This window comes from Schistocerca gregaria, chromosome X (genome assembly GCF_023897955.1).
Source record: "Schistocerca gregaria isolate iqSchGreg1 chromosome X, iqSchGreg1.2, whole genome shotgun sequence".
Classification (NCBI taxonomy): domain Eukaryota; kingdom Metazoa; phylum Arthropoda; class Insecta; order Orthoptera; family Acrididae; genus Schistocerca; species Schistocerca gregaria.
This window is the reverse complement of record NC_064931.1, coordinates 115,824,610-115,845,485: the sequence shown is the minus strand read 5'-3', so window position 1 is coordinate 115,845,485 and position 20,876 is coordinate 115,824,610. Positions and strand designations below refer to the sequence as shown.

Sequence of the window (20,876 nt, the reverse complement as noted above, 5' to 3'; positions counted from 1 at the left end):
GAACTTCTTCAATAATGTACAATGCTTACTGAGAAGATATCAGTGTTAAATTCAGACTATGTTACGATTTTAACGCTATCATTTGTTGTGTGACTGATATGGACGTTGTGAACGATTTGACAGTGAACTGCAATAATCACCAGCAACTTTATCAAATGCCAGGGTAGGAAACTTAAGAATAACTCTTCTATACAAATTTTCATATGGTATTAAGTTATATAACGAACGTACTGGAGAATTTATTAACAGGAAGGGTGGTTTCGTCACAGTATAGCGTTATTTATTGAAAGGTCGATAATCCATTTCCGTGGCAACGTTTATCTTTATTTTTGGGTTTTGTATTGTCACTGTTGTAATCCAAAATATTTTACTACTTACGTTTGTCATTTTTGCACATACATGTATGTTGATGAGGAAATTTATATATTCGCTCGTGTGAAAATTCTCAATCTCCTGTTTGATTCAGTTTCACAACTGAACTTTTATGTATAGGTTCTCAAGAAGTATTGCAGTGACAATACGTAACAGGAAGTTCTCTGTCGACGTTCACTTGCTTCTTTTCTCGTCCAGCATCGGCCCTATCGGTATATTTTACTTCGAGCAGTTGCACGGCAAACATGCCTTGTGAATATAGTTGTGTAATTAGACACACTTCATCACAAAGTGGTAGATATTTCACTAGATAATATTTTCAGGCCGTTAAAGGACTGCTGTTTCTCTCAATTTCTACTAATTCTTCGTTGTTTGGATCTCGATGATTATCTATCTATGTCTGCTGTAGAGTGTGTATAAACTCATTGGTATAATATACAACGGGTATTAGAATCAGCCTAATCTCACTGGTACGTGATAATTTCTGTTTTATCTAGAACACATTCTAAATACTGAATTAGAAAATTATACAATTCCTTTACTCTGATGACGAAGCTCCTACTAATGTCTACGAGAATTACTGCGGATTTTTCTGAAGTCTATTCTCTAGTTGTTTGCTTGATTTATTGAGTCACTTCTCACAGCCAGTAGTGTTGTCCTCTTAGATGAACAAGTGCAGAAGTCAAGTGAAAGATCTAAGCTGCCTTACCGGCATAAATGCAGCTTGAAAGTGATTATAGAGTGTACCATTTGAACCAGTGACAACTCAAAAAAAGAATGGTTCAAATGGCTCTGAGCACTATGGGACTTAACATCTGAGGTCATCAGTCCCCTAGAACTTAGAACTACTTAAACCTAACTAACCTAAGGACATCACATACATCCATGCCCGAGGCAGGATTCGAACCTGCGACCGTAGCAGTTGCGCGGTTCCGGACTGAAGTGCACAGAACCGCTCGGTCACCGCGGCCGGCGACAACCAAACATTTATTACTAATTTTCTTGAAAATCACAGCTGTTTGAGTTATTCTACAAAGTAATGTTAATTTTAAAACACACCTTTAACATCCAGGCCACCACGATATTTGTCCCATCCGCGGAGGCGAACCTGGTCTCCGAGAAGATGAATGAATCTGTTGAAATCGTCACTTCCAAATTCTGGAACAGAAGAGAGTCATGAATAAATGAATAAATACATGTTCCCTGCGGGGACTTCGCTTGTATGAAAGGCAGTAAGCAACATAAAACGTGTATAATTTTAGACAATTCTTATTGTGCCAAACACAAAATTTCCTTTTACATAATTCCAAAGTCCTAATTCTCTAGCGAACATTAAACAGATTTAATTACCAATATTTCTCCACCGTGTTAGGTACTTCCGTCAGAAAACTTATTTCCTGAATTCGAGCCCAGCCCCACTTTTAGGCAGTAGTGAACAATTATATCTTAAATTGGACCGTGGAGGAAAGAATAGGCTAATTGAGGCTTGGAGAATACGTAGACTTTATACTTGTTCTAACAAGATTTCCAGCAGAAGCATTTTAAGTTAATCACAAGGTAGTGATTTAAGCTACTCCCATTCTCTTATGAAGCATTTTCAATCAACTTCCGTCGATCTGACAAACCAATTAATTGGACTGAGCAAAAGTGAGATTCAGAATTTGGCTACATGAGGCGGCTGCTTTGGACCTATAACGATGACCGTAAACTAGGAAGGTAGCACATACACTGAAGCACTTGTTTGTATAAATTAATACAAATAAGCTTAAAAACATGTCACCTCGTATGAATATATTTGTGAAGTAAAATACAATAATTTATGTATTTCGGCCCAATCCCTGTATCCACACGTCATAAACTGTCAATAGTATTTTAAATATTGATAAACAACGTATGGACTGCACAAACTGTACATGGGGTAGATTATATTCGTTTTTAAGGAAATTTCGATTTAACGTGAATTGGTTTCATTATGTTGACGAATTACGTTTAGATACATTAATGAAAAGTGATGTGGCCAACTAGCTTACGACTGAGCCAGACCAAGGAAACAATATCTTACAGTAAATGTTATCGTCTTATTTGAGGGAAAAAGCAGGAAACAAAATATACAGCTACAGTAATATTTAAGATTCGAAACGGAGAAATTGAAATCTTAAAATTTAAAGGAATGTGTTTATAAAATTAATGGAATTTTCCATCTGTATTTGGCAGAACACATATAATACTCACGAAGATCATCAGACTTTTCCTTATTTTCTCAGAAAGTCGTTTACATCTTCTCACACCGTCCTCATGTGAGAACAGTCACATTTTCACATAACGAAAGCATACAATTCATGTAAGTGGAAGTTAAATGAAGACGAGACATACGGAAAAATAAGTAAACTGTTTATTATTTTAAAAGTAATTACCGGAACTGTTAATAAATTTATCCCACTGTGAGACAAGACGATCACGTACTGATTTTGCAGTTGACTATGGAAGCACGATCCTACCCAAGTGTGCACCTCTTCGTCCGAAGCAAATCGACGGGTACCAGCGTCTTTCTTCATGGATCCAAAAATATAGAAATCATATGGAGAGAGATCGGGACTCTATGAAGGATGTATAACGGCTTCCAGCCGAAACATCTGCAGCGTATTAAAAACAGCGCTGACAAAATTTGGACAGGCATTATGCCGCAACAGAATTATTTCAGTGACGAAGCGCCACTCAACTCAGAGGTGTCGAAATAACTGCCTGTTACTCCGGCGCCTAGCAGTCAATGACTGGCTGTCTCTCTACAGGTACATTTTTAAAGTGCTCGACGAAGGTGCATGGATGGCACCAAGGGTGTTGTCGAACTGGTGAGTCTTAGAGGGACGCTGAAAAAGCGTAAACACCCTTTACTGCTTCGGGTCACGTTCAGTTGTCAAATGGTTCAAATGGCTCTGAGCACTATGGAACTTCACATCTGAGGTCACCAGTCCCCTAGAACTTAGAACTATTTAAACCTAACTAACCTAAGGACATCACACACATCCATGCACGAGTCAGGATTCAAACCTGCGACCGTAGTAGTCGCGCAGTTCCGGACTGAAGGGATTAGAACCGCTCTGCCACAGCGGACGGCCGTTCAGTTGTCATCGTATGGATTTGAACGGTCCCTCACATAAACTTCTGAGTTCTGGTCGTCTTTTCGCTTGTGTCGACACCTTGCTGTCTGCAGCGCCATCGAGTCTGTGGCTGACATCATTAGACGCATCATTAGAGAGAAAGGTTGTCGACACCTTTGAGTCAAAATTCGAATTTCTGCGTCGCAATGGGAGACTACTGCGGAGTTTTGCAAAAGTGACCCTTTAATTACGTTGCGCTGTGTACATTATTACTCTACGACTCACAGTTAAGTGCTTGGCAGAGAGTTCATGGAATCACTTTCAGATTACTTCTCGACCTTTTTATTCTCGGATAGCAAGTGGGAAAATAAACACCTAAATCTTTCCGTTAGAGTTTTCATTTCTCTTATTTTATTATAATGGCCATTTATCCATACGTAGGTGGAAGTCAACAAAATATTCTCGCATTCTGAGGCGAAAATTGGTGACTGAAATTTCGTGAAAAGGTCTATCCTCAATGAAAAAGTTTTTGTTTTAATGTTTGCAGTCAGACTCACTTTCCACAGGCATTGCATACTCTCCACTACCAACGATAACAGAAAACGAGCAACCCTCCTTTGAAATTTTTCGATTTTCTCAGTCAATTCTATCTCGTAAGGATCCCATACCGTGCAGCAAAGCTCCAGAAGAGGACGGACAAGCGTAGTGAAAGCAATCTCTTTAGTAGATCTGTTGCATCTTCGAAGTGTTTGTCCAATAAAACGCAGTCTTTTTTCGTCTTCCCACATTTTTTAAAGTGTAATGGTTCTAATTTAAGTTGTCCGTAACTATAGTCCTTAGGTATTTAGTTGAAATTCTCCCTTTAATTTTTCCCTGATTTATCGTGTAATCGAAATTTAACGGATTTTTTTTAGTTCTCATATGGATGATCTAACACTGTTTATTGTTAAGGATCAAGTGCCACTTTTTTTCGGGGTGCACTAAGCCTCGTGATGCCAAATTGAGGAGCTACTCGACCGAACAGTAGCGGCTCCGGTCAAAGAAAACCATCGTAACGACCGGGAGAGCGGTGTGCTGACCACACGCCCCTCCTCTCCGCATCCTCAGCTAAGGATGACACGACGGTCGGATGGTCCCGATGGGCCACTTGCGGCCGGAATACGGAGTGTTAAGTGCCACTTTTTACACCAAACGAACTGCAATGGTCGGTAGAGAAACGTGGAACACTAAATTTGATAGGGGGTTACTGAATTAAAAGAAAACTTTCACTGTAATTGGTTTGAAAATATTTGATTGTGCCGTGGCTTCTTCGTAGCAGTTAATTAAGCAAATGAAGATGAAAAGACACATCCTAGTGGTCCCTTTGTAATTAAATGGCTCCTAATATTAATATAAAAGACAAACGGTGATTCAAAAATTACTTTGGCATACAAATATACGAGGGAAGTATAAATTTTAATGCTAATACTATGTACTAAATGCATCAACGTCACTGTATTATTCGAGAACTGAGAACAAAAACGTTGAAAGTTTCCACGTGAACGCATTACGGAAAAGGAGATTGTTTAATACACTGAATAGTTACTAATGTATGCTTTCAATGCAATATTAATGCACCATATGGTGCGATATAGTGGTTGAATGAAGTATTCATAACAACATTTACAGAATCTGGGTTTTTTGTCTGAACGTCATATAGCTAGCCAGCGTCTGGTCTATGAAACCTTAAGTATTGGACTGCGAATAAACTCTGCTGATATTTGCAGCGATTTAGTGATTTTGCTGTTAAAATGTTTTACTAGCCCAACATTTCTGTCTTATCGTATCACACCTATACTTACAATATAAATACAGTTACACTTTGGTCTATGTATGTTGTATGTTAACCGGGGACCTAGAAACGACGTGGAGGCTCCGTCCCTGCCGCAGCCGCAGTGGTTCACAACCCCACGACGACTACTGCAATCCACTTCACCCCTCCGCCGCCACACAGCGAACCCAGGGTTATTGTAAGGTTCGCCCTCGATGGACCCCCCCAGGGAACGTCTCACACCAGACGAGTATAACCCCTATGTTTGCGTGGTAGAGTAAAGGTGGTGTACGCGTGCGTGGAGAACTTGTTTGGGTAGCAATCGCCGACATAGTGTAACTGAGGCGGAATAAGGGGAACCAGCCCGCATTCGCCGAGGCAGATGGAAAACCGCCTAAAAACCATCCACAGACTGGCCGGATCACCGTACCTCGACACAAATCCGCCGGGCGGATTCGTGCCGGGGATCAGGCGCTCCTTCCCGCCCGGAAAGCCGTGCGTTAGACCGCACGGCCAACCGGGCGGGCTACAATTTGATGTAATCATATATACATGGATGTTATTTTGTTTCGCTACATAAAAGAACTTAGCTACTATGAAGAATATGCACGCAACATATGTTTACTAACACTGAACCATAGTGTGCTTTATTTTGAAGTACAGTTCGTAAAGTGTGAGACATTCTCAATGCGCAACAAAACATGTAAAGGAGTTCAATACCAGATGGATTAAAATTCATAAACTATTTGTTGTCTGTCGGTAATGATTTTATGAGAGTAGAATAACGTTAAAGATAGTTATAGGAGGTGGATAAAGGAAACACCAAAAACACATTACCATGGCTAATATGGAGTAGAACAATATTCGACGTTCAAAACAGCTTCCAGTCGTCACAGGTACCGAATGGTTTTCCAGGAGGGAATCTTATACCACTGTTCGTGCAAAATAGTGACAAGTCCATATAACGATGATGGAGGTGGATAGCGATCACGTATCCTACAGTCCAACGTAGGCCACAAACGTTCAATGATGATGAGATGTGGTTACTGGTGGTCAAGGGAGATGAGACATTTCACCTTCGTGCTCACGAAACCAATGCTGGACGATGCGAGGTGTGTGAAAAAGAGGCGCTGTCGTCTTGGTACACAGCATCGCCAGTGGAGAACAAATGTTGTACCACTGGATTGATCTGATGAACCAAAATGGACACACAATCTTCAGCAGTGATGCGGCCTCGCACAGTAACCATGGCGCCCATGGAATACAACGATATGGCTGCCCAAATTATGACCGACCCACCCATGTTTCACTCTTGGGACGTAAAGTCGGCCAGAAGCTGAAAACAGTGTGCAACAAAACTCATTCGACCAACTGGTGTCCTTCCACTGCTGCTTCGGCACCACATTTTCCTGTTACGGTATTTGCATCAATGATGAGTGATTTCAGAATTCCAGCTCGCTATGCAGTTCACACCTTATGGAGCTCAATTCGTGTTGTTTTGGTGCTGACAGCGTTCACGATTGCGATACTCAGTTCTGTAGTGACTTTTGAAGTTGTCGTCCCTTGTTTTTCGCCACTATCCTCTTTAGTGACCGTCCGTCACGACCAATCAACATGCACTTTCGTCCGCGTTGGGACGTAGGGGATGCTGTTTTTCCGCTTGCTCTTCGACATGGTTCCTCTTAAAACATAAAACGCTTCAGCTACCTTGGTAACAGAAGCTCTCACCATAGGAGCACCAACAACGTGGCCACGTTCGAATTGAGAAACCTCCGACACTATGCATTCACAGCTACACAGAACACTGCTATAACCACTACTGAAACTTGAGACATATTGAGGACATTTTACACGTATCGCTTGTGGTCAAATGAAACAGCGCAACATGCAGGCTCGGTTAGGATCTGCATTTATTTTCCAGTCAGCATTTCTCGCAGTCTTTCCATATTTTTGTCCACCCCCTGTATAAGTAAGATTCCCAATATAAACAGTTTCGATAGTAAATAACGGCAACGGCCTTGCCGCAGTGGATATACCGGTTCCCGTGAGATCATCGAAGTTAAGCGCTGTCGGGCGTGGTCGGCACTTGGATGGGTGACCATCTAGGCCGCCCTGCGCTGTTGCCATTTTTAGGGTCCACTCAGCCTCGTGATGCCAATTGAGGAGCTACTCGACTGAATATTAGCGGCTTAGGTCAAGAATACCATCTTACGACCGGGAGAGCGGTGTGCTGACCCCACGCCCCTCCTTTCCGCATCCTCCACCGAGGATGACACGGCGGTCGGATGGTCCCGGTAGCCCACTCGTGGCCTGAAGACAGAGTGCCCTTTTTGGTAGTAAATAACAGATGCATAAGACACAATGTTTTGTGGTACTGAGCACAAGCACCCATTGGTAGTTCACTTTCTCATGAAAGATTTCGTCAGTACTGAATTCATTATGCAAGAAATGGTGAGAAAATTATCACGGGAAAAGAGGCAATCATCGCTGTTTGAAATTAAATGTTACGCCGTTGCGGTGACTGATACTGGTAACAGAAAAAAATTGACATATTCATCCAATATATCGTTTGGAAACCGTACAGTAATTTTCAAGTTACAACTGTACTTTTACCTCTGACATTTCATCTCTTGTGTACTAAATATCTGTTTGTTCTCTTGATTTTCAGTACTCCTGATGGGACTGTGTTAATAGCTATGCCATATAGGTATGACATGACATGATGCGTATTAACTTTTATGCAGAAATTATGGTTGTTAATCGAAACTGGTAGTGGTAATAATGGACATATGTGTAATATCATTGCCACAGATACTACTACAACGCCGCCGCACCAACGCAAGGTTGGCAGCCCGTCGTCTGCTGAACACAGCGCACTCTAGCGGGCTGTGCAGCTCTACGGAACTGGGGTGTGCCTCGTTCACTTCTTAGCTAGATGTCAACCTAGGCAGACGCACTTTCATAATCAGTAATGTTTGCATTGATTCTCTGAGGAGGGCCCATCAGGCTTAGTCCCTCAGAATATGTTGTATTAGTTCATGGTATTCCATGTTTTAGAGATTGTTAGTTCACAGCCGCAGCTGCAGTCCTACAAACTACTGAAGATAAGTAATTTTCATTGTACTATGTTTTCTTGAATAATAATCCTTCTCTCTAACAGTGTGCCGGACCGCATATTATTGCAACCTGGACTCCTTCAGCTCCTATCAATTCGGCCTCCTACTTATTTGCATTTAGTAACCAGCTGAAAACACCCACGCGTTTTGTGCCTCTGAACAGTGAGACACAATAATATGGACAATTTACGTAGAGGTTCACATACTTATGTCAGGGCGCAATTCGCGCTTACTTATGTCTGAAAGGTCGAACACATATTAAATATGGAACTAGGTAACAGTTAGTAAGACAGTTATCTGCTCCAGCTCAGACAATGAGCAGTAGGGTAAAGGAATAAAGGTAAAATCTTGTGTTTAATTCCTAACTGAGAGCAACGCGTTCCAGTACAACTTAAAATTTCTGTTAATGGATATTGATACAAGTGGTCGTACCCAAAACAAAATTACAAATTTAACATCTCGTCTGTTGCGTGGCTAATCTGGAGCCATTTAATGTGAGAAGCTAGTAGTAGCTCGTACCTAACGTGAAGCAGCGTGTCATTGTAGAGCCGGCTTGCGTCGTCAGAGGGCCCCTGGTTACTTCTGCGAAAGGGTAAACAGCCGTAAAGCGTGCACCCACAATGAGCCGTTGCTGGACGGACGCCGGTTGGTCGATACGTGCGTGGGGCTGCATAGCATAACGCCACCGCTGTAGCTCGTTGGCCGAAACTCGTACTCGTGGCTCCGCACGCTGCGTTACCTCTTTGTAGCTGACAGCCGTTCCATTATGTACCGGCTTACCGATCACTACTGCCTTTTGTTCCACAAACTGCATTCAGTAGCTGGGAAGTTCTTTCATTTGCCCACGGCCATTTTGCCTTCAGGCTACTGCCTTAGCAAGTTTTTCATTGATTCGTCTTTGGTGTATTTACCACTGTCGCAATGTTACTTCTACAGGGTGTAAATTTTAGGTTGACAAACCAGAATATCTCGAAAAATAAGCTCCACACGAAAAAATGTGTTGAATCCAAAAATGATTATTTTCGAGGGGGACATCTGCTGTGCTAAAATTAGCCCACAACTTTAAAATTTCAAATGGAAACTCTCATTTATATTCGAGAATCAGATTCTACATAAAAACCTACGTAAATTTTGTCTTAAATATTTGTTTTGATTTCTGGTAGTTGGCGCTGTAATTCAAAAAAATACAGGTTCTCATTTTTGGGTGGAAAATGGTTACCGATAAGTAAAAAATACTTATTTGCTTCGTAAATTTTGATTAGGTAAAACTAAAACTCTCCCTCTCTCCCCATGGGGTGGGGTTTGAGAGAGAGGAATTAGAGTTTTACATATGTTGACCGAAATAGAAATTTTTTCGGCAGATTGGGATAAGTTTTGTTTGGGTCAACATTTGTAAAACTCTAATTCGCCTCTCTAAAACCCCATCCAATGGTGAGAGAGTGAGAGTTTTAGTTTTAGCGAGTCAAAATTTACGAAGTAAATAAGCATTTTTTTATCCGTAACCATTTCCCATGCAAAAATGAGAACATGGATTTTCTTGAATTACAGCGCCAACTACCAGAAATCAAAACAAATGTTCAAGACAAAATGTATGTAGTTTTTTATGTAGAATCTGATTCTGCAATAAAAATGGGGGTTCCCATTTGAAATTTTTAAGTTGCCTCCCGCCCCATCCCCAGGGGGCTGAGGTGACGGGCTAATTTTAGCACCAGCAGATGTCTCCCTCGAAAATAGTCGTCTTTGTATTCAACACATTTTTTCGTGTGAAGCTTATTTATCGAGTTATTCTGGTTTTTCAACTTAAAATTTACACCCTGTAAAATAGGTTAAAAACAATATTTCATATTTTTATCGAGAACTTCAAATACTGTAATTATGGCTATTGAAGTTCCATGTCTGCAGGAATAGTATTTAACGTCAATCAATATGAACCATGACCGTGGAAGTTAGTAACGAACGAGACACGGCTTCTCCAGCGATGAATATTTTAGATAGAAGATGATGTCAAATCGGACTCTTTCGTAGCATCCAGAGAGGATTCAAAACCAAGTATGAGTATGGATTCCTTCTCGCAAACACAACGGGACGGCGGAATATTAGTTAAGAGTCCAGAACAGGGGCAGTGTCATTACTTAGATGTTTTGTGGAGCAATGTTGGTTGCTCTGGCTGGGAAGCGTTGCGGGACCACTAGGCGATGTTTCAACAGCTGGTTGTTTTATCCAATGAGAGAGCAGCAGATAGACGACACGTTTCCTTGCAGTGAGTTGGTGTGAATATAGCATCGAACTGTTGAATGCATTCGGAAAACAGCAGCCGAAATACGAGTTATTCGCCGTTACAATACAAGTAATCCTATGGCACGGTTACCTAAAACTGTCCCGTCATTGGATATTCGAAACACTGAGTGTCATCAAGAGCTGAATTTTCTCGAAGAAGTCTTATTCAAATTTGACTTTACTTCTTAAATTTCCATCGGCAAAAGCATTAAAATTGTCCAAAATTTCCGTAAATACGAGGAGCAGCACATTTCAAATTTTGTGAAACTTTAAGAGAATAAAAAAAAAGCCATACACACAAATTTTAACTCTTTTCTTTAAACTCCTGCTCCATCCGAAAAGGTCTCGGAAGACCCAACGGTACTGGCCGACCACCGTGTCATCCTCAGCCTATAGGCGTCACTGGATCTGTATATGGAGAAGCGTGTGGTCAGCGCATCGCTCTCCCGACCATTGTCAGTTTTCATGATCTGAGCGGCTACTTCTCACTCAAATAGCTCCTCAATTGACCTCACAAGTACTGAGTACACACCGCTTGCCAACGGCGTTCGGCAGACCAGACCGTCACCCATCCAGTTTCTAGCCAAGACCGACAACGTGTAACTTCGGTGACCTGACGGGAGCCGGTGTTACCACTGCGGCAAGGTCGTTGACCTTTTCTCGTAAATAAAGTGAGCAACCTTTTCCTCAATGTGTAGGTTAACAGGCAGAAAAAGCATCCTAAAATGGAAAATGTGTACTAAAAACGTAGGCTAGTAATGGGGTTTGGAGTTTATGACAATTACCAAGACTTCGTCATCCCTCTGCTGCATCGACACACTATTATGCTGCAAAACTTGCGGTTTCAAGTAGATGGTGCCACAGCACTTAGAGCTCCTCAGAATAGGGAAATATTACGCATTTGCTTTCCTGGGCACATAATTCTTTGTTTCTTTGTTAGGACGAGTCGTTCTCCCAACGTCGCGCCTGATTACGTCTTTTGGGTTGCTTGTTCGATGTAACTAGCTGAAGTAAACCTTATCTCAACGTTTGGATGCCTCATCAAGTGGCATGCTCGTATAGCGTGAGCTGGCCCACATCCAGATAGAATCGAGGCGGCGGATTAACGAGCAGGGGCTGTTACACTGGCCAGCCCAGTTTTTAAGCGGTTCCCCATGTTCGTTTATGCAAAGGCTGCGGTGGAATCCATCTTCCACCTCAGAGAATGTGATACAGTCAGTTAAAATGCAATGCCGTAGAGAGCAAAGATTACAAGATTCACAGACAGTCAGTGCAAACGACTTCTCTCCCTTAGGTTACTTTGACGACAATGACGTCACGAACAGCATCTGGTCACAAAGTTAAATTGATGAAATAATATTTTCCAAAACACAAAAAAGCGGACATCGCACTAGACAGGAAACACGTAAGGGAAAAGAAAGAAGTCCTTGAAACTGGCATAGAACGAATTCAGAGGCAGGCTGCTAGGGCCGTAATATGCCTGTATAGTCTATATGAAAATGTAACAGATTCCTTGGAAAACTTAAAATGGGGATCTCCGGACGAAAAGCGACAAAGTTCTCACGAAATCCTGCTAGGTAAACTTTGAGTACCATTTTTCCGCGCCGTATGCACATTCCAGTCCTATGTTCAGTGTCAACGTGCAATAATTACTCACAGATGTCACGTGGCACCACTAGCAGTGTTGGGTGTATAACGCGTGTCGGGGAGACACGGAAAAGAAGAACCTTCAACATCGCAGCGTTTCAGCAATCGTTGGTTAATATATCAAAAAAAACTAAATACCCGCCTCGATTGCGAAAAAAGCACTTGGTGTTAAGTGTTAACCCAGGTTTCGGCGTAGATAATTATACCTTCTTCAGGACAATAATAAAACCTACAAGTACCTAAGAAGACCTTTGTCAATGATTAAAAGAACACCATAGCTAAAAGAAAAGGAAAACACAAACAGTACCTATGTACAAAGTCAAAACCATTACTTAATGGTGTACGTTCCACCTAAGACCGGTCTATGTTCGATGGGCCATGACCCGCCATAAACTGCAGCTACAAACAGTCGCTCACTTACAAGCCTGACCCGCTATCTATGTACATGCGCAAGACAAGGCAAGTTACTTGAATGCGCATGCACATACGAATACGAGAAAGTTTATACATGGGTCGGGGCTAAATAGCCCATATATTCCCAACCATGGATCAAAGTTTATTAAAAAATGAAATGGATAGAACAGGAGACGAGCTAAATAGGAGATGAAACCTAAAAGTAACCGCACACGGTTGCGTATTCTAGTAAAGAAACTTATATATGAAGCTACCTAAGACAACAGGAGGAACTCTTAAAAGCTATACCTAAAGCTAGTAGTTAGCCTGGGGGAGGGGGGGCTGAAGGGACGTAATCTAAAGACGTCGTGGTAATAAAGATATAGGGATAAAACGTGAGGTGTTCAACAGGCATAAATCACCTTCATCGTAAAAGGAAAATGAGTATAAAAAGAAAGAAGAAGAACAGCTTCACCAACCGCGCTCGCCAATCAGCGCGCGCATGTAATAATCCCCAGATCATCAGATTTACAAGTATGAAGATAAAAGTAAAGGCGCGAAACCTTCAAAAAACAATGCCGTCAATGCCGTAACGTGACCCCCGCCTATGTTCTACGTCAAAGAGGAAGAACCACTCCCAGACGGCAAGTGGCAGCATTAGCTGTGATGGATATATAAAGCGTGTCGCGGGGACACGGAAAACAGTGCTGTCGTTATCGTAATGCGGAAACGAAGCGATTTATCTGACTTCCACAAGAGGTATGGTCATTTGTTTTGGGCCAAACGTGGAAGCATTACCGAAACTGCTAAGTTTGTGAAATGTTCGCGTGCTGCTGTGGTTAAAATATACGAGGGTGGCCCAGAAGGTAATGCACCGAATTTTTTTTTGCTTCAACTGTGGTGTCACCGCCAGACACCACACTTGCTAGGTTGTAGCCTTTAAATCGGCCACGGTCCGTTAGTATACGCCGGACCCGCGTGTCGCCACTATCAATGATTGCAGACCGAACGCCGCCACACGGCAGGTCTAGAAAGACTTCCTAGCATTCGCCCGAGTTGTACAGCCGACTTTGCTAGCAATGGTTCACTGACTTCTAAGCTCTCATTTGCCGAGACGATAGTTAGCATAGCCTTCAGCTACGTTATTTGCTACGACCTAGCAAGGCGCCATTATCAGTTTCTATTGATATTATGAATCATGTACCGTCAAGACCGACGTTCGTCATTATTGGATTAAAGTTACGTATTCCACCAGAGACGTCCGTTTTTCTCAATTCTAATTCCCTTGTCATGTTCCAGACCTCACGCCAGCCTGCGTGAGCTAAAACGCGTGCATTACGGCCTCCTCTAGGAACACGGTGTTGGCTCTCCTGCCAACCACAACATTGGCGACGAGAGTAAAAGTGTTCTTATAGATATTGCCCTGATTTCCTTGTGTAATGGCTTCGCCACAATCTCCAGATGTACTGTCCGAATTTTATCGCTTACAGAATCAGCAGACGCAGGTCTTACTGGATGCCCTTGGACAGCTCGTCCAGGGTCAACGTGCGAGCCGGCCGCGGTGGTCTCGCGGTTCTAGGCGCGCAGTCCGAAACCGTGCGACTGCTACGGTCGCAGGTTCGAATCCTGCCTCGGGCATGGATGTGTGTGATGTCCTAAGGGTTAGGTAGGTTTAAGTAGTTCTAAGTTCTAGGGGACTGATGACCACAGCAGTTGAGTCCCATAGTGCTCAGAGCCATTTGAACCATCAACGTGCGATGCAAAACGATGCGGCAGCAGCTGTTTCACCGCTAACACAGCCACAATACGCTGTTGCACCAACTTTTCGACCTTTTGATGCTGCACTGGAAAGTTGGACGGAGTGGTCATGCCAATTTGGATTCCATCTCGATGCCTACAGAATTCAAGGTAACGAGCGGCAGCCTTTTCTCCTTTTATCGGTCGGCGTGAATACGTACCGTGTGATAGTCAAATTATTTCCCCGACGCGACGTAGCATCTCTGTCCTACGACGAAATTTTGTCTGCATTAGACGCATATTTCAAAGAATCAGTCAATGTAGTTGCCAAATGGTATACCTTCTTTCGTACAAAACGCACGGCAGGTCAGACTAATCGGGAGTGGGTTGCAACGCTGCAAGGCCTTACTAGGGATTGTGCTTTTGAGTGTCAATGTGGACTCCCTTATTCAGATACTATGGTACGTGATGCAATTGCACAGAACGTTTCTGATGTACGTATAAGGGAACAGATTTTGAAACTAGCAAATCCCTCCCTTCAACAAGTGATGGACATATTGGATCGGCAGGACACACTTGACTTTGCTCAGGAATCATTTGAAACTTCGCCAGCAGTGTGTCAGGTTAACCGGCCCGCCGGGCGAGCTGCACGGAGCACTAAACAGCCCTCGCGGCCTGCCGCGCCGCTGCTGCCAGGCTCTCAGTCACGTGTGCCATGCAGGCAAGCAAATGCAGTGATCAAATCATGCCCGCGGTGTGCTACTAAACATTCGCGTGAGAATTGCTCGTCACGCCAAGCTATTTGCTTTTATTGTTTTAAAAAAGGACATGTTCAGAGTGTTTGCCAGAAAAAGCTCAGATCGGAAGCTCAAAACCGTTCCAGGCCCTTTGCTTCGCGCCGAAATAGGAATCGAACCAAGGATACTCAGGCTCGCGAAACTTCGCCCATGGAAATTCATGTAGTTCATTCCGCTCCGCCCAGTGCCACTCTCTCTAACAGTGACTGTGTTCATCCCAAAAACAGTGTGCGTCGACGTCGCCGGAACTCCCGTCAAGTCGCAAGTGATTATGTACCAGTGTCCGTTCACGTTGCAAGAGACAGTCGCTCTTGTCGTCAGCAGGACAATAAACTTTTTGTAGACTTGGACATTAACGGCCAAGTGACACCATTCCAGCTCGATACCGGAGCTGCAGTTTCACTGATCAATCGAGACACTTACAAACTGCTGGGCACGCCTCCGTTGCGTGCCGTAAATGTTGCGTTAAATAGCTACTCCGGTCAACGTATCCCTGTGTTAGGACAGTGCAGCCTTCTTGAAACATACAGAAGACAAACAAAACTTGTGTCATTTTACGTCCTCCGTTCTTCTTCTGCAGTGAAGTTGTTTGGTTTCGATTTATTTCAGTTGTTTAACTTGTCTATAGTAAATCAGGTCCTATCAGTGAACCAGAAGGTGCCTTCAGACAGTGTTTCTCGTCTGTGTGAAGAATTTGCAGGCATTTTTGCACCAGGCCTCGGTTGCGCTAAGAACTATAAAGCACATTTGGAACTGACAGTAAACGCGCAACCGAAATTTTTCAGAGCGCGCAATGTTCCCCACGCATTGCGTGATGAGGTCGCAAAAACATTACACGATTTGGAATCACAAGATGTGATTGAACGCGTGCACGCTTCTCTCTGGGCATCACCCTTAGTAATTTTGCCAAAACCTTCCGGAAAGTTGAGACTTTGTGTGGACTTCAAGGCAACAGTGAATCCACAACTAGTGATTGCAACTTTTCCTTTACCCCGCCCGGAAGATCTTTTTGGCAAACTGTGCCTGGGTAAATACACTCCTGGAAATTGAAATAAGAAGACCGTGAATTCATTGTCCCAGGAAGGGGAAACTTTATTGACACATTCCTGGGGTCAGAAACATCACATGATCACACTGACAGAACCACAGGCACATAGACACAGGCAACAGAGCATGCACAAAGTCGGCACTAGTACAGTGTATATCCATCCACCTTTCGCAGCAATGCAGGCTGCTATTCTCCCATGGAGACGATCGTAGAGATGCTGGATGTAGTCCTGTGGAACGGCTTGCCATGCCATTTCCACCTGGCGCCTCAGTTGGACCAGCGTTCGTGCTGGACGTGCAGACAGCGTGAGACGACGCTTCGTCCAGTCCCAAACATGCTCAATGGGGGACAGATCCGGAGATCTTGCTGGCCAGGGTAGTAGACTTACACCTTCTAGACCACGTTGGGTGGCACGGGATACACGCGGACGTGCATTGTCCTGTTGGAACAGCAAGTTCCCTTGCCGGTCTAGGAATGGGTTCGATGAGGGTTTGGATGTACCTCGACGATCACCAGTGGTGTACGGCCAGTGTAGGAGATCGCTCCCCACACCATGATGCCGGGTGTTGGCCCTGTGTGCCTCGGTCGTATGCAGTCCTGATTGTGGCGCTCACCTGCACGGCGCCAAACACGCATACGATCATCATTGGCACCAAGGCAGAAGCGACTCTCATCGCTGAAGACGACACGTCTCCATTCGTCCCTCCATTCACGCCTGTCGCGACACCACTGGAGGCGGGCTGCACGATGTTGGGGCGTGAGCGGAAGACGGCCTAACGGTGTGCGGAACCGTAGCCCAGCTTCATGGAGACGGTTGCGAATGGTCCTCGTTGATACCCCAGGAGCAACAGTGTCCCTAATTTGCTGGGAAGTGGCGGTGCGGTCCCCTACGGCACTGCGTAGGATCCTACGGTCTTGGCGTGCATCCGTGCGTCGCCTCGGTCCGGTCCCAGGTCGACGGGCACGTGCATCTTCCGCCGACCACTGGCAACAACATCGATGTACTGTGGAGACCTCACGCCCCACGTGTTGAGCAATTCGGCGGTACGTCCACCCACCCTCCCGCATGCCCACTATACGCCCTCGCTCAAAGTCCGTCAACTGCACATACGGTTCACGTCCACGCTGTCGGGGCATGCTACCAGTGTTAAAGACTGCGATGGAGCTCCGTATGCCACGGCAAACTGGCTGACACTGACGGCGGTGGTGCACAAATGCTGCGCAGCTAGCGCCATTCGACGGCCAACACCGCAGTTCTTGGTGTGTCCGCTGTGCCGTGCGTGTGATCATTGCTTGTACAGCCCTCTCGCAGTGTCCGGAGCAAGTATGGTGGGTCTGACACACCGGTGTCAATGTGTTCTTTTTTCCATTTCCAGGAGTGTATTTTTCGAAGTTGGACCTAGCAGATGCGTACTTGCAAATACCGGTGGACGAAGAATACCAGCGCGTTTTGGTGGTTAACACGCATCTTGGTTTGTATCGATTCAAACGACTGCCATTTGGGTGTGCATCCGCCCCTGCATTGTTTCAGCAATATCTACAAACTGTTTGTGCGTCGGTCCCTATTGCAGCAAATTATCTGGACGATATTGTGATCTCCGGAAAGACGGAAGAAGAACATTTGGCCAATCTCAGAACATTATTTCAGGTCTTGCGACAAAATGGTCTTTGCTTGCGGAAGGACAAATGTGTGTTTTTTGCTCGTGATTTGCCATACCTGGGACATGTAATCAATGCCCAAGGCATACATCCCGGTTCCACGCACCTTCGTGCCATACAAGACTTGCCTTCTCCGCATAATTTGAAGCAGCTACAGAGTGTGCTGGGAAAAATTAATTATTATCACCGTTATATACAGTACCACACGTCTCTTCCATTTCAGCTCCGCTTCATCGCTTACGCCGTAAAGGTGTTCCGCTCGTCTGGACGAGGGAATGCGCACGCGCCTTTCGCCAGTTGAAATCGGCGTTGCTTTCCAATACTTGCCTTACGCCATTCGATCCCCAGAAGCCCCTTTTGTTGATGGTGAGTGATGTCATCAGGCCCCTAGAACTTAGAACTACTTAAACCTAACTAACCTAAGGACATCACACACATCCGTGCCCGAGGCAGGATTCGAACCTGCGACCGTAGCCATCGCACGATTCCAGATTGTGGCGCCTAGAACCGCTCGGTCACTCCAGCCGGCGGCACAACAGATCAACACAACTATGCACCTACCCTTGGGGAACATGTGCACCCCCACATGGCATCTACCAAGAGGACAATACAATGTGTCGGACAGCTCGCAGTGTCGTGGTTCGACGGGCACCAGGATGACTTTGCCGTACGTACTGGCCACCAAATCCACAAGATTTGAACCCAATCGAGGATTCTTGGGATCGCCTCGTTCGGACTGTTCGCGAGATGGACCCACAACCGAGAAGGCTGGCGAAACTGGCTACGGCACTGGAGTGATGATGGCTCCACGTCTCTGTCGGTACCTTCTAGAACCACACTGACTCTCTTCCTACACGTCTCGCAGCGATCCGCGCTGCAAAAGGTAGTTATTCAGATGGTCACATTCATGTGTCTGCAGAGTGTGTATGAATGGAACAGCTCAGATAATCACTAATATGTAGACCATGTACCATCCCCCATTCACAGTTCAGTGGCTTGCGGAGTGTATGTGCGTTTATACAGGGTGGTCCATTGATAGTGACCGGGCCAAATATCTCACGAAATAAGCATCAAACGAAAAAACTACATAGAACGAAACTTGTCTAGCTTGAGGGGGGAAACCAGATGGGGCTATGGTTGGCCCGATAGATGGCGCTGCCATAGGTCAAACAGATATCAACTGCGTTTTTTTATAATAGGAACCCCCATTTTTTATTACATATTCGTGTAGTGCCAAAATAAATATGAATGTTTTAGTTGGACCACTTTTTTCGCTTTGTGATAGATGGCGCTGTAATAGTCACAAACGTACAAGTACGTGGTATCACGTAACATTCCACCAGTGCGGATGGCATTTGCTTCGTGATACATTACCCGTGTTAAAATGGACCGTTTACCAATTTCGGAAAAGGTTGATATCGTGTTGATGTATAGCTATTGTGATCAAAATGCCCAACAGGCGTGTACTATGTATGCTGCTCGGTATCCTGGACGACATCATCCAAGTGTACGGACCGTTCGCCAGATAGTTACGTTATTTAAGGAAACAGGAAGTGTGCAGCCACATGTGAAACGTCAACCACGACCTGCAACAAATGATGATGCCCGAGTAGGTGTTTTAGGTGCTGTCGCGGCTAATCCGCACATCAGTTGCAGACAAATTGCGCGAGAATCGGGAATCTCAGAAACGTCGGTGTTGAGAATACTACATCAACATCGATTGCACTCGTACCTTATTTCTATGCACCAGGAATTGCATGGTGACGACTTTGAACGCCGTGTACAGTTCTGACAACTGGCAGAAGTGAAATTACGGGACGATGACAGATTTTTTGCACGAGTTCTATTTAGCGACGTAGCGTCATTCAACAACAGCGGTAACATAAAACGGCATAATATGCACTACTGGGCAACGGAAAATCCACGATGGCTGTGACAAGTGGAACATCAGCGACCTTGGCGGGTTAATGTATGGTGCGGCATTATGGGAGGAAGGATAATTGGCCCCCATTTTATCGATGGCAATCTGAATGGTGCAATGTATGCTGATTTCCTACGTAATGTTCTACCGATGTTCGGTTGAAGAGGTATTGAATAGCATATTTCATGACAGGTGGATTGGTCGTCGAAGCACGTTCAGCGGATGTGACGTCCCCGGATTTCTTTCTGTGGGGAAAGTTGAAGGATATTTGCTATCGTGATCCACCGACAACGCCTGACAACATGCGTCAGCGCATTGTCAATGAATGTGCGATCATTACTAAAGGCGAGCTACTCGCTGTTGAGAGGAATGTCGTTACACGTATTGCCAAATGCATTAAGGTTGACGGACATCATTTTGAGCATTTATTACATTTATGTGGTATTTAAAGTTAATCGTGCTGTAACAGCATGCGTTCTCAGGAATGATACATTAACAAAGGTACATGTATCACATTGGAACAACCGAAATAAAATGTTCAAACGTACCTACGTTCTGCATTTTAATTTAAAAAACCTATCTGTTACCAACTGTTCGTCTAAAATTTTGAACCATATGTTTGTGACTATTACAGCGCCATCTATCACAAAGCGAAAAAAGTGATCCAACTAAAACATTCATATTTCTTTACATACTACACGAATATGTTATAAAAATGGGGGTTCCTGTTTAAAAATTCGCAGCTGATATATGTTTGACCTATGGCAGCGCCATCTAGCGGACCAACCATAGTGCCATCTGGTTTCCCCCTTCAAGTTAGACAAGTTTCGTTCTTTGTAGTTTTTTCGTTTGACGCTTATTTCGTGTGATATTTGGCCCGGTCACGATCAATGGACCACCCTGTCTGTAGACATACTTTCTTCAAACAGTACGTACTTTCCACGATGTACATTTATTTTCTGAATTATTCTGAAGAAACTTTGATATAATAGGATGTTAGT

General features: G+C 44.2%; 1 protein-coding gene and 1 pseudogene across 2 annotated transcripts in view; one reads left to right on the top strand and one right to left on the bottom strand.

Moving 5' to 3' along the window:
• LOC126299380 (GTPase-activating Rap/Ran-GAP domain-like protein 3) overlaps positions 1-20,876 on the bottom strand; it is a 1,486,407-nt gene that overhangs the window by 166,814 nt on the left and 1,298,717 nt on the right. For both annotated transcript variants that reach the window (XM_049991244.1, XM_049991245.1), the window contains exon 10: positions 1,432-1,530. In XM_049991244.1, coding sequence (XP_049847201.1) covers positions 1,432-1,530 — 99 coding nt within the window. The remainder of the gene's footprint in view (positions 1-1,431; positions 1,531-20,876) is intronic.
• Positions 7,289-7,406, top strand: LOC126299846 (5S ribosomal RNA; annotated as a pseudogene).